Source organism: Schistocerca gregaria, chromosome 8, assembly GCF_023897955.1.
Source record: "Schistocerca gregaria isolate iqSchGreg1 chromosome 8, iqSchGreg1.2, whole genome shotgun sequence".
Taxonomy (NCBI): domain Eukaryota; kingdom Metazoa; phylum Arthropoda; class Insecta; order Orthoptera; family Acrididae; genus Schistocerca; species Schistocerca gregaria.
The window spans coordinates 165,442,881-165,457,992 of record NC_064927.1 but is presented as its reverse complement, the minus strand read 5'-3'; the positions used below and the strand labels follow the sequence as shown (position 1 = coordinate 165,457,992).

The 15,112-nt window shown below is 44.6% G+C and overlaps 1 protein-coding gene across 3 annotated transcripts in view; it reads right to left on the bottom strand.

The window, feature by feature from the left end:
* LOC126284333 (neurotrophin 1) overlaps nt 1-15,112 on the bottom strand; it is a 180,255-nt gene that overhangs the window by 10,598 nt on the left and 154,545 nt on the right. For all 3 annotated transcript variants that reach the window (XM_049983180.1, XM_049983182.1, XM_049983183.1), the window contains one exon: nt 9,533-9,727. In XM_049983180.1, the coding sequence (XP_049839137.1) occupies nt 9,533-9,727 (195 nt within the window). The remainder of the gene's footprint in view (nt 1-9,532; nt 9,728-15,112) is intronic.

Sequence of the window (15,112 nt, the reverse complement as noted above, 5' to 3'; positions counted from 1 at the left end):
CAGCTTCCAATCTCTCCCTGACTGTACTCTTACTGCCATCTGCTGCCTCACGCTGTTACATACTAATTAATTGAATTAATTATTAGTTTTAATTACAAAAATGAATCCTTAATTAGACATCACTGAATAAATGACTTTAGTGAATAGATACCAAGTGCTAAGATTAAACACAGATTTAATTAAACGTCGTCTGCAGTTTTATATCCCACTTAGTGAAATCGAATTGTTCAAGGCTCCATCTGAAACTGTAGAAGACAATGCTGATTTGTTACCAATTCTCCTGTGGAGAAGTAGCTGCATTCAGCCCGTTAATTACAAGGAGGCCATCGCTCGCTTAAACACCATGGGCATACTTTTGTATTGGGCTGGACGTTATGAACAGCTTGCGGAGTAGTTCCAGTACACATGTCGAGCTCTTTGGCCAAGCATACACGTCTGTTCTAGTTGACGCCTGGAACAGGACCTACCAATTATCTGTCGCCTCACACACTGTGTACCTAATATTGTTACAGCGACAGCCAGCAGATGGCAGTAAAAGCATATTCAGGGAGACATCGGAAACTGTCACTGTCTCGTGAAATGCTTTCTTCCTGAGCTGGCATACGCTGCCGCCTGCGCACTATGCGTTATACAGGTAACGAGAGTGCCGATGAAGGCCAACAACAAGACTCGATGGAAACACTCCGCTAAAGCCCTCTCAGCCGCCAGTATTTGGGATCACCCCCGCGATCCCGAGGGCCAGTTTAGTCAGTTACACTACTGGCCATTAAAATTGTTACACCACGAGGATGACGTGCTACAGACGCGAAATTTAACCGACAGAAAGAAGATGCTGTGATCTGCAAATGATTAGCTTTTGAAAGCATTCGCACAGGGTTGGTGCCGGTGGCGACACATACAACGTGCGGACATGAGGAAAGTTTCCAACCGATTTCTCATACACAAACACCAGTTGACCGGCGTTGTCTGGTGAAACGTTGTTCTGATGCCTCTTGTAAGGAGGAGAAATGCGTACCGTAGCGTTTCCGACTTTGATAAAGGTCGTCTTGTGGCCTATCGCGATTTCGGTTTATCGTATCGCAGCATTGCTGCTCGCGTTAGTCGATATCCAATGACTGTTAGCACAATATGGAATCGGTGGGTTCAGGAGGGTAATACGGAACGTCGTGCTGGATCCCAACGGCCTCGTATCACTAGCAGTCGCGATGACAGGCATCTTATCTGCATGGCTGTAACGTATTGTGCAGTCACGTCTCGATCCTTGAGTCAACAGATGGGGACGTTTGCAAGACAACAACCACCTGCATGAACAGTTCGACGACGTTTGCAGCAGCATGGACTATCATCTCGGAGACCATGGCTGCGGTTACCCTTGGCGCTGCATCACAGGCAGGAACTCCTGTGATGGTGTACTCAACGACGAACCTGGGTGCACGAATGTCAAAACGTCATTTTTTCGGATGAATCCAGCTTCTGTTTACAGCATCATGATGGTCGCATCCGTGTTTGGCGGCATCGCAGTGAACGCACATTGGAAGCGTATATTCATCATCGCCAAACTGGCGTATCACTCGGCGTGATGGTATGGGGTGCCATTGGTTGGTTACACGTGTCGGTTCTTTCTTGTTCGTATTGACGGCACTTGAACAGTGGACCTTATATTTCAGATGTGTTACGACCCGTCGCTCTACCCTTTATTCGATCCCTGCGAAACCCTACATTTCAGCAGAATAATGCACGACCGCATGTTGCAGGTCCTGTACGGGCCTTTCTGGACACAGAAAATGTTCGATTGGTGCCCTGGCCTGCGCTTTCTCCAGATCTCTCCCCAAATGAAAACATGTGGTCAATGGTGGTCGAACAACTGGCTCGTCACAATACGCCAGTCACTACTCTTAATGAACTGTGGTATCGTGTTGAAGCTGCATGGGCAGCTGTACCTGTATACCCCATCCAAGCTCTGTTTGACTAAATGCCAAGGCGTATCAAGGCCGTTATTACGGGCAGAGATGTTTGTTCTGGGTACTGATTTCCCAGGATCTATGACCCCAAACTGCGTAAAAATGTAATCACATGTCAGTTCTAGTATAATATATTTGTGCAATGAATACCCGTTTATCATCTGCATTTCTTCTTGGTGTAGCAATTTTAATGCCCAGTAGTGTAGTTCGAGCCTGTTACGCCAGTTAGTTCGAATCTGTACGCTGTATGAGATCCGGCGGGTAATCGAGACAGATCCGCAGACTTAGCCTCTAGCACAGAGACAGGCAGCACACAGTAACCTTGTAGCGAACACAGCGGACTTCATCAGCGTTGAGGCTACATCGGCTATACAGAAGATAGCTCGTACCACAGCTCTTTTGTTATTAATAAAGAACCTAATTATTAATTGGTGCAGTTTGTTTTACAGAACGAGGATATCGGCCGCCACCCAACATCCTCTCCTTGCTTCCCATAGCACAGCTCTACAGAAACAACGAGACGACATAAAAGCCGTTAAAGATAATACAACACTTCCCTGTCTTCAAGTTCACGAATGTGTAGCCACACTACACGGCAAGGGCGGAAACGCCATACCGGTATCTCAGTAGTGTGTCCAGAGATATTTAAGCTGTAAGAGTTACCTATATCTACACTCCTGGAAATGGAAAAAAGAACACGTTGACACCGGTGTGTCAGACCCACCATACTTGCTCCGGACACTGCGAGAGGGCTGTACAAGCAATGATGACACGCACGGCACAGCGGACACACCAGGAACCGCGGTGTTGGCCGTCAAATGGCGCTAGCTGCGCAGCATTTGTGCACCGCCGCCGTCAGTGTCAGCCAGGTTGCCGTGGCATATGGAGCTCCATCGCAGTCTTTAACAATGGTAGCATGCCGCGACAGCGTGGACGTGAACCGTATGTGCAGTTGACGGACTTTGAGCGAGGGCGTATAGGGGGCATGCGGGAGGCCGGGTGGACGTACCGCAGAATTGCTCAACACGTGGGGCATGAGGAAGGTGCACGTGCCCGTCGACCTGGGACCGGACAGCAGCGACGCACAGATGCACGCCAAGACCGTAGGATCCTACGCAGTGCCGTAGGGGACCGCACCGCCAATTCCCAGCAAATTAGGGATACTGTTGCTCCTGGGGTATCGGCGAGGACCATTCGCAACCGTCTCCATGAAGCTGGGCTACGATCCCGCACACCGTTAGGCCGTCTTCCGCTCACGCCCCAACATCGTGCAGCCCGCCTCCAGTGGTGTCGCGACAGGCGTGAATGGAGGGACGAATGGAGACGTGACGTCTTCAACGATGAGAGTCGCTTCTGCCTTGGTGCCAATGATGGTCGTATGCGTGTTTGGCGCCGTGCAGGTGAGCGCCACAATCAGGACTGCATACGACCAAGGCACATAGGGCCAACACCCGGCATCATGGTGTGGGGAGCGATCTTCTACACTGGCCGTACACCTCTGGTGATCGTCGAGGGGACATTGAATAGTGCACAGTACATCCAAACCGTCATAGAACCCATCTTTCTACCATTCCTAGACCGGCAAGGGAACTTGCTGTTCCAACAGGACAATGCACGTCCGCATGTATCCCGTGCCACCCAACGTGCTCTAGAAGGTGTAAGTCAACTACCCTGGCCAGCAAGATCTCCGGATCTGTCCCCCATTGAGCATGTTTGGGACTGGATGAAGCGTCGTCTCACGCGGTCTGCACGTCCAGCACGAACGCTGGTCCAACTGAGGCGCCAGGTGGAAATGGCATGGCAAGCCGTTCCACAGGACTACATCCAGCATCTCTACGATCGTCTCCATGGGAGAATAGCAGCCTGCATTGCTCCGAAAGGTGGATATACACTGAACTAGTGCCGACATTGTGCATGCTCTGTTGCCTATGTCTATGTGCCTGTGGTTCTGTCAGTGTGATCATGTGATGTATCTGACCCCAGGAATGTGTCAATAAAGTTTCTCCTTCCTGGTACAATGAATTCACGGTGTTCTTATTTCAATTTCCAGGAGTGTATAAAATTCAAATTGTTTGGGGGTTTTTTAAGCCCAAAAGTAGTATAAATTATCAAGAAAACTCTAAAACAGACACATTCAACACTAAGATTCGTAGGAAAGCTCTTAGAAGAGTTTTTCATTAAATTTGGGCTCAGCGGCGGATCCTCAGAGAATGGGAAACGGAATTAGAAGGGAAAGGGACACCGAACGAAGTTCACGTTGTTCGTTCGAAGAATGGTAAAAGAGTTAAATTAACAGTTCTTTTTTAAAATAACGTTCCCACTGCGCTGTACCGAGACTCTAGTTCAAATTATTTTATGTTATATGTATGTGTCTGAATGCTGTAGTTGTGTACCGATACGTTTCTCTGAGTGAAACTGTTTCTTCTATTTACAATTCCTACTTTTGGGGTAACGTGAGTTAACTGTGTTGTGTCAGGTGACTACATTCCTATTTCGCATTAAATTACACTGCTAAGAGATTTATTATTTGATTGCTGTATTTAATATTGTATCAAAGTGTTTTCTTCTTTTTTTTCAATTTCATTTTTACATAAGGTGCAGAGGAATTCCCTCACGTTTCATTGCGTTCAGTTAACTATAAAGTTCAGTCAAATGAAGAGGTCCTGATGCAGATATGCGGACAACATGTTGAGGGAGACGTTAGTCCTGTATGCTGTTTATATCCACCTATGTGTAGGCCATTATAAACGTTGCATTTGTTGGGCATGGGTGTAGTGTAGTTCGTTAGCAGAAGTTGGTTACTTATCACTGTTCCCTTCACTCCCAGAGGTAAGATGTGGCGCCGTGTGACACTCCATTGGAGCTGTCAGTAATGGATGTTACCAAGGAAGAACAGTGGGGTGTGATACGCTTTCTTTGTGCGGAAGATGTCCGTCCAGCGGACATATACGGAAGAATGCAGGGTGTGTTACGGTGCAATGTTTGTTTCAGACGAAACAGTGCGCAAGTAGCGTCGGTGTTTCCGTGGTGTCAGGGAGACACTGACGGATGATGCGCGATCCGAAAAGGTGATGAAAAGTATTTCTCATGAGCCTGTTGCTGTTATTCACTGTTGGATTCAGAGTGATAGATGGATAACCTTGCGTGCTATTAGTGGCGTGTGGGTGCCACATACATACATACATACCGGGTGATCAAAAAGTCAGTATAAATTTGAAAACTGAATAAATCGGCGAACAATGTAGATAGAGAGGTACAAACTTACACACATGCTTGGAATAACATGGGGTTTGATTAGAACCAAAAAAATACAAACGTTCAAAAAATGTCCGACAGATGGCGCTTCATCTGATCAGAATAGCAATAATTAGCATAACAAAGTAAGACAAAACAAAGATGATGTTCTTTACAGCAAATGCTAAATATGTCAACCATCATCCCTCAACAATAGCTGGAGTCGAGGAATAATGTTGTGAACAGCACTGTAAAAAATGTCCGGAGTTATGATGACGCATTGGCGTCGGATGTTGTCTTTCAGCATCCCTAGAGATATCGGTCGATCACGATACACTTGCGACTTCAGGTAACCCCAAAGCCAATAATCGCACGGACTGAGGTCTGGGGGCCTGGGAGGCCAAGCATGACGAAAGTGGAGGCTGAGAACACGATCATCGCCAAATGACGCGCGCAAAAAATCTTTCACGCGTCTAGAAATATGGGGTGGAGCGCCATCCTGCATAAACATCATACGTTCCCGCAGGTGTTTATCAGCCAGGCTGTGGATGACGTGATTATGTAACATATCGGCGTACCTCTCACTCGTCACGGTAGCAGTTACAAAACCAGAATCACGCATTTCCTCGAAGAAAAAAAGGCCTGATAACTTTGTTTTTTTTTTTGTTCTACTAAAACCCCATATCATTCCAAGCATGTGTGTCAATTTTTACCTCTCTGTCTACATTATTCCGTGGTTTATTAAGTTTTCAAATTTAAACTGACTTTTTGATCACCCGGTACATTAATCCTTGTTCCACAGTTCGTGAATACGACATTTCGTAATGATGTGGAACGTGCCACTTTAAGATAAGTTTCCTGTACACAAAATAATTAATTAACTGTGCGCAATAGACTCGGTTACCAGAAGGTTGTGCTCACTAGGTCCCGAAATGTTTCTCCGAGGAACAGCGACACACCAGAATGAGAACATCAATGAATCATTTGACGCGATATCAGAACGACGGCGATGGTTTTCTTTCCAGTACTATTGCCGGAGATAAACCCCGATGCCCACTGTTTCAGCCGGATTACAAACGTCAGAGAATGCAGTGCTGGGTCGCCAAAACCAAAAAAAATCAGGTCCACAAAACCAGCTGCTAAGGTCATGGTGATTGTGCTATTCGATGAGCAGGGGCCTCTGCTAATGGAGTTCCTTCCCAAAGGAGAAACAATAGACGCCAACAAATATTTGCAACGTTCTCCATCGGCTACGGCTAGCAATCAAGAATAAACGCAGCGGTAACCTCACAAAGGGCATCATCTTATTGGACGGCGATGCCCGGCCTCATGTTGCAACACCATTGTCATCGTGGAAATGGAAACACTACAGTTGGCAGCTTATAGCCCTGACTTGAGTCCCTGTTATTTCCACATTATTGGGCCACTTAAGATACACCTCCTGGGCCAATACTAGAATCGGACGAAGAAGTGCAGCAAGCAGATGGTATCCGTTTTCAACCTAAGGATCTCTTGTTCCAGAACATTCGCCATCTCCTGCGAGGGTGGGACAATTGTCTCAACAGCCATTGTATATAGCTCTAACCCGTAATAAAGTCTGTAAGTGGAAATGAACCTTTTCATTTGACTGCGCCTTATAATTTCTTCCTAGCGACTAATTAGGTCATCTCTTACGGAATCATTCCGACTAAGCTTAAAATTTAATTACAGGTCAAGTCAGTGGTTAACTTTGAAGCATGTTTCTGGTCAGCAGACTTTAGTTTGTTGATACGCTAGTGCCGTACACTATTTGTTGAGGGCCGAAGTTCGTGTATTGTGAGTGGCAGTTTAAGAAAAAAGAGCTGTTCCTACAAACGACCCAAGCACTGTCTCACGGCGCCATAGTAACTGCAGGACGGTCTCACGTTCGTCGCTGATTTGCAGGGTCAGTCATAGTATGCAGTGGTCGAATCAGACCTCCGTCTACTAGTGTTATAGCTTTATGGCCGTGTAGGACACAGAGGTTTGTAGATTCTGGCAGAGGGTGGCATATTAAACGTTACTTTGGCCAGTTTTAGAGAGGTATTGTGTTTTAGCAGGAGAAAAGAGTCCATTACTGGTTAACAACAACGTAGTTACCAACAAATTCTATTTGTGATGCAGAGAATCCTAGCTTGCGAATCAAAAGGAAGAACAGACACATGAAGAAATTTGCAGAACGCCTGGCACAAGAGCTCAGTTTTATCCTACTGTGGGAGACATTGTCGCTATGACTGACATGAAATGCAGGAGTGGTCGCTCAAGGCTTTGGTCATGATTGGAAATAATGAAAATCAGAGTAATTTATGTAAAACGCCTGGTCATTTCCATCCTGGCTACAGAAACTTGCAGGTAGAGTATGGTGCCCATAGACGCTCCAACCTCATCGATGTTAGGTGACAACTGGATCACTTAATTCCAATACACCGGATGCACACAGCCAGGTAAAGACACCAAAATACCCCTATAAATAATCAAGTTCCATTCGCCTCCAATTCATTAACTCTTAACAACCAGGAAAGCGACCCTGATATTATTACTCGTAAAATAAAGCGAATGTTATTATTCTGACATCTTAGTTCGTGGTGTAAAATCGTTATGGTTTTGGTTTAAGCAGGTCAGGATGTAACTATTTATTAAGTTGTAAAGAGTAACCGTTACAAATTTAACCATGATCTAAAGCTGATTACTCATATCAAAACGAAAGCAACAGTGATGTTCTTTTAATTACATTCCTGGAGATGGTGCACCTCTAATTTTGTTGATTTTCAAATACTACAGTTAAGAGCAGTACTTTAATTATTCTATTTCATTTGCTTTAAGAGCATTATTTCTAATTAACAGTTGACGTAATTGGCTCCAGAAGCTGGGCAGCGAACCGAATGTCATTTGGAACTCTTAGATATTTAGATCAGCGAACCGAATGTCATTTGGAACTCTTAGATATTTAGATCAGCGAACCGAATGTCATTTGGAACTCTTAGATATTTAGATCACCTCCCAGACATCTTTTTTCCTCCGTCCAGAATCGATATAATATCTTTGTACGAGGGTAACCCCAAAAGTAAGGGCTCCTATTTTTTTATAAGTGCATAGACCTGTTTATTTCCAGAATGGTTTATATTAGTTTACAGCTTGAACATTTAGCTGCTTTTCGACATAATCAACATTTCAGTCGATGCATTTTTTTTAGACGCTGTGGCAGTTTTTGTATGCCCATGACATACCCGCCCGCCTCCGTGCTGTTCAGAAAGTCGTCGGAGCTGAGTCGCTGGGACCACAAATAACGCTGACAGGCACAGTGAGACTCTGAAAAAACTCAAACGGGCAATTGAGAACCGGAGAAGAGGAATGTTGAGTAAGTGAGTACACATTCTCCATGACAACGCTCGCCCACACATTGCTCGGCAAACCGTTACTCTCCTGCAACAGTTTCAGTGGAACATAACCACCCACCCACGCTATAGTCCTGACTTGGCGCCCAGTGACTATCACCTGTTCCCTAGGTTAAAAGAAAATTTGGCCGGAAAGCGATTCATCTCCGACGACGAGGTGAAAGAAGAGGTCCATTACTTTCTGAACATCATGGCGGCGATCTGTTATGACATGGGCATACAAAAACCGCCACCGCGTCTACAAAAATGCTTCGACAGAAATGGTGATTATGTGAAAAAATAGCTAAATCTTCAAGCTGTAAAATGATGTAAACAACTGTAGAAATAAACAGGTCTATTTACTAATGAAAAATAGAAGAGCTTAGTTTTGGGATTACCCTCGTAACATGAATCTACGATGTTTCCGAGTTCTTTCTTTGCATTGTCGTTTCTTCCTAACACTAACAATAATACATATTTCTATTTTTGCATTCATCTGAAGACCAAATTAAATTGTTTTCGCGTTTAAAATTCATCGTTTATGTCTCAGGTGATACGACTATTTTAAATTAAAGATGATCCTTTTCAGATTTATATAATTTCATAAGCAACCAGTAGTTCGAACATGGAACCACATATCATAATACTGATGTCTGACTGTAGTACTTTTGGTTGGTTGGTTGATTTTGGGGAGGGGATCAAGCAGCGAGGACATCCGTCCCATCGGCTTGGGAACGGTTGAGGAAGGAAGTCGGCCGTGCCCTTTCAAAGGAACCATCCCGGCATTTGCCTGAAGCGATTTACGGAAATGACGGGAAACCTAAATCGGGATGGCCGGACGCGGGTTTGAAGCGTCCTCCTCCAGAATGTGAGTCCAGTGTGCTAACCACCGCGCCACCTCGCCCGGCAAGTCATACTTTTCACTAATATTATTGAAGTGCCTACCGACGGGGTGGTGATGGATGGCAGCCGGGACGGAACGGCGGCCGCCGCGTCGGCGTCGTTGTCGACATCGTGGTGTTTGGCGCCGGCCTGCTGCTGCTGCTGCTGCTGCTGTTGCTGTTGCTGCGTCGGCTGCTTGCTTGGCCGCTGCAGCAGCGGGTGCACGGCGGTCACCTGGCACGTACAGCACGTGGGCACCTGCAGAAAACAACAGGTCAGCGTCATCCTACAGCGTCACTAACAGCTCCCAGAGGTTGCTAATCAAGTATAAGGTGCGAAGCCAATGATCAGAAGTGAATACCTCCAACGCTGCAAGGCCTTAAATTAATAACGTGTGCGATGCACGAGTTTGTGAACTCATTAATATTCATAACTGCCTGCAGCACCATAGTGTGTACTGCTACACAGTCCTCTTTCGCGTGTCCATTGCGAGGTATATGACATGTCCGTCGTAAAACGAGCACTGCTCGCTGTAGAGACCAGAATGACATTCATTTAATGTGTGTCGGCCGTGGTGACCGAGCGGATCTAGGTGCTACAGTATGGAACCGCGCGGCCACTATGGTCGCAGGTTCGAATCCTGCCTCTAGCATGGGTGTGTGCGATGTCCTTAGGTTAGTTAGGTTTAAGTAGTTCTAAGTTCTACGGGACTCGTCACCTCAGCAGTTAAGTCCCATAGTCTCAGAGCCATTTGAAACATTTAATGTGTGGTACAACAGGACGTAGTGCCTTGAAACCTGAATGAAAGTACATTTCCAGAAGAAACGTCACGCTGTCTGGAAGAAATTTATCGCCCTGGATAATAACTTACGAAATGAAGTATTTATTCCTGAAAATAACTTTTTTCCAGTGTTGAAGAGTGCTATATCCTGGAAGAGTATGTGTCATTTTTCCCTAAACACACTGATAAACAGCAAAATTATGGTTTTCTGACGATGACTGAAATACTCTAGAAGCCACTACATAGCTCGTTTCCTTAATAATATTGGTACAGTTTCTTTTGAGGCTGAGTATACGTAATTACCCAATGTATGCTGTCAGCAAAGAAATGGTTCAAATGGCTCTAAGCACTATGGGACAACATCTGAGGTCATCAGTCCCCTAGAACTTTGAACTACCTAAACCTAACTAACCTAAGGACATCACGAGGCAGGATTCGAACCTGCGACAGTAGCAGCCGCGTGGCTTTCCGGACTGAAGCGCCTAGAATCGCTCGGCCACAGCGGCAGGCATGCTGTTAGCACCTTCCAAGTATGTAAGCTACCCGCCACGTTCGGAATGTAACTTGCACAATAACAGGCCCCTCGCCCAACCTTCGGAAAGTACCAGGGCCCGAATCACAATTTTCCTTTGTGCTGTGTTGTCTGTGTTGTGGTTTCGACATTCAAGTGTTATACGTGTCCGGGGTCACGCCCGGGCGAGCAGACCCAGAAGAAACCGGCAGCTACTGTGAGGAGAAACTCGCATTTCGTTAGCCGTGTACCTATACTGTCACACATTCGCACATCGCTTCTTAGACCATTACCAAAACACGTACACGCTTATTTACGAGGTAAACACACTGCCCCTCTCCCCCCCCCCCCATCCCCCCCACCCCATTTGCAAAACCAGCACCAAATCCTGATTCGCTTCTATCCTCACACAAAGAAGTAGTGAAAATAATCAAATAATCGAAAAACAGCTGGGCACTTCGCGAAGATGGAATTACTGCAGCATCATGGAAAATGGACCAGAAAAACAAAACACCTAAAATTTACAGAAATTTATCAGAAGTCTGGAAAACAGTGAAAACCCAAAAGAATGAAAGAGCGCCTTCATGTAACCACTCCACGAGAAAGGAGACAAAACAGATCCGAAGAACTACAAAGGAATCTCAGTTATTCCAATAACTTACATAATTCACTCTGAAGCCTTACTGAACTGACATGAGGCGCAAGCACATCCAGAATTGACGACTATCACGCGGTATTCAGGAAGAGCAAATCTGAAACCTCAAAACCATATTACACATCAGACGCTGCCGGAACACTATAGTCACATTTTTGGATTTCAAAGAAAGCTTATGTTCAAACGTGTGAGTGAATTCCTAAGGGACCAAACTGCTGAGGTCATCGGTCCCTAGATTTACACACTACTTAAACTAACTTATACGATCTTATGCTAAGAACAACACACACACCCATGCCCTAGGGAGGATTCGATCCTCCGGCGGGAGGGGCGAACAATCCGTGACATGCCGCCTAAAATCACGCTGCCACTCCGCACGGCGAAAAGCTTATGATTCTGTTGCCAGACAAACATGGTTAAAAAACACAGAATAATGATGAGTCGATAGAAAAACTAGAGCCATCATCTAGCAAACATAATCGGGAATCGCCTTAAAAGTGACATTCGTTAGAGAAATCCAGCTCATTTGAAATTCACACGTGAGCCAACAAGGAGGCAGCTTATCGCAATTTTTGTTCAGTATCGTAAGGGAAAAAATTAATCAGGGAATAGGCAAACCGTGTCAAAGTTATCCAAATTGGAAAGTAGAAAGGGAAAAGAGTCATTGTGAAATGCTTGGGCTTTCCAGGTGACCGGGCTACATTAACCAACGAAGACGATGTAGCTAAAATAGCAGTAGATAAACTACATGAAATATCCTGTAAAACCTGATTACTAATTTCCTACGAAAAAACTCAGTGCATGGGCACCATATCAAGCGGAAAACTCCTACTGAAAACACAGTATGGAAAAATCTCACAGATCGCTCACTTCAATTACACAGGAAAAACCATCCAACCCCAGGACTGAACACAATCTCCAATACAGAAAAAATATTCACACTACAATTGGGGTACGGACAGGTAACAACATAAAAAAATAACGTTAAACCACCACAGTACAACACTTATTTTTACGAGAAGCCTTGTTCAAAAATTCAAATGTGTGTGTAATATTATGGGACTTAACTGCTAAGGTCATCAGTCCCTAAGCTTACACACTAGTTAACCTAAATTATCCTAAGGACAAACAGACACACCCATGCCCGAGTGAGTAATCGAACCTCTGCCGGGATCAGCCGCACATTCCATGACTGCAGCGCCAGACCGCTGGGTTAATCCCGCGTGGCTGAAGCCTTGTATGTGACAGAAACCACTGTAATTAGAGTAATGACAAAATTTCATTACGAAGAAAATTAAGAACGAAAAATTCTTAGAAAAATTAACGGTGCTGTTCTATTAGACGGAACTTGGGTCAGACGACCTATAAGGGAACTCCATGAACATTTAGACAACGTCACAGATCAGTGTATGAGAAGACGTCTATACTTCTACGGACAAATACGTAGGATGAATGAAAAGAGACTTACTATGAAAATTGAGACCAGCTGGATGAAACAAGCACAAGACCTGCAAAAATTCAGAATAAGGAACTGAGAACATAAAAATTCAGAAATATAATCAGAAACAAGAATGCCTGAACAAGCCTCAACCGGTCGTTGTGGCCGAGAGGTTCTAGGCGCTTCAGTCCAGAACCACGCGGCTCCTACGGTCGCAGGTTCGAATCTTGTCTAGGGCATGGGTGCGTGTGATGTCTTTAGGTTACTTAGGTTTAAGTAGTTCTAAATCTAGGGGACTGATGACCACAGCTGTTAAGTCCCGTAGAGCTCACAGCCATTTGAACCATTTGAAAGATACAACGGGGAGGAAATGGTCAGACAGCAGGGAGGAATGAAGAGGTATTGGGAAGAAAAGAAAAAGGAAAAAACGGAATGAAGCTGTTACTGGCTACAGTTCACACGCTCTCTCTGAAAGGAAATAATCGATATATATGGTATTCATATTGTAGCGATACAGTTAAAATTTCGAAAACGACGGATAGTACAAAACAGAAATGTTCTAGGTGAAGGTGAAAAGTTAATGTTAGTAATGGGGACATGTGTCTGTCCACAATTTGCCACCTTCTAACCACCCCTCATGCATGGGCGGGATCAACATTATATTTTCAAATGGGAACACCCAGTTTTTATTGCAGATTCCGATTCTACAGCCAAAATAGGTGCAGTTCACTTAAATCGTTATTTTCCATTCGCGGTACGTGGTACTGCAATCGCCAAATATCTAGTACGCCTCTTTTTGCAATTAAGGGCCGACACTTTTGGTTTTAGATTTCGTTTACGATGTAAATGTAAACATATCCAGTTACAAACTGCAGTTAGCGTGATCCAGTAACAACAACTTGGATGAAATAGTTTTCTGTTCCCATTGGGGTGTCGATATCGGTGAGTCTCCTTGCCTCTCACCATTGGGGACTTGATCTCGGTGAGTATCCATGGCATGTGCGTCTGTCGTTATCACTTCATGACCATTTTACCTTATTGCAATGGTCATAGTTTCTATTTTGCAGGCAGATGCGCAGTGCCCAGCGCGAGTGTTATGACAATTGTATGGAAACACACACCGAAATCAATCATTGTGACTGCGATTTTCGAGAGTGGTCTCCGAAATCAACCATTCGGATGGTTTGGGGGCTCATCGCAATCAAACCTGACGGGAGCAGAAAATTACGTTACCATACAAGTAGCTTATTTGTCAGAGAAGTCAGTGTCTCACCATATTATGTATACTGTAGAATCACATTTGCCACACCTTCGTAACATTTGAACATCAGTATCAACCGTTAAAAGTCAAAGGCTTACATGTATGTAGTAAATGAAATGCTGAATCAAATGCGTCAGTTCTTAATTGCAAAAACAGGCACACTTAATACTTGTCAGTTACAGAGCCATCTACGACGAATGGGAAAAAATGATTTGAACAAACCATTGGTATATTTTTTTGCATAGAATCCAAATATGAAATAAAAATAGGGAGTTCCCACACGATAATACAAAGTTGACCCTGCCATGCGGAAGTGGCCGTTAGGATGTGGCTAATTGTAGCTCAGTTAAATGACCCTTTTACTGTTATCAACTTTTCACCTGCAACAGTTTTTTTGTACGGTACACCCCTTAGTTGGGTCATGTTAAAACAGACAGTATATACGTATATGCATTGATTCTAACTAGATCGCTACAAAATGAGCTTTTCACATCGCTAACACCTTCACAGCGAATCGATGGCGGTCACTGTTCTGCTGAAATTGTACATGAAGGTGAGACATGAACTTCATTTAGCTACACATGACAGTGTTGTTAAACGTGCGTCTCAACAGGGACAGCGCTTAAAAACGAAGTTGGACGTCCTCATCATCTTTGAAATGCAGATACATCCCATGGCTAGTACTCGAAACAGAGAAGTCTGAAACGAGCGCCACAATGTGATTGCGATTTAGCGAAATGTGTTCGAAATAACATAGTAAAAGCAATAAAAGACGTTCATTCAACTTATTTGAAGTGCCGCTCATATTCAGGCGAGGAGGAAGCATGAAGTGAACGGAGTGTTATCTGGTAAGATGTAAAAACTTACTGATGACTCGGTGGGAGAGAAGGGAGAGAAGCGAGAAATTCAGTGGCAGCATCAGTCTTGTTTCTTTTGCGTCAAACTACCTACATGACGTTTTTGGATCGATCGCAAATCCATATTTGCGCTACTATCC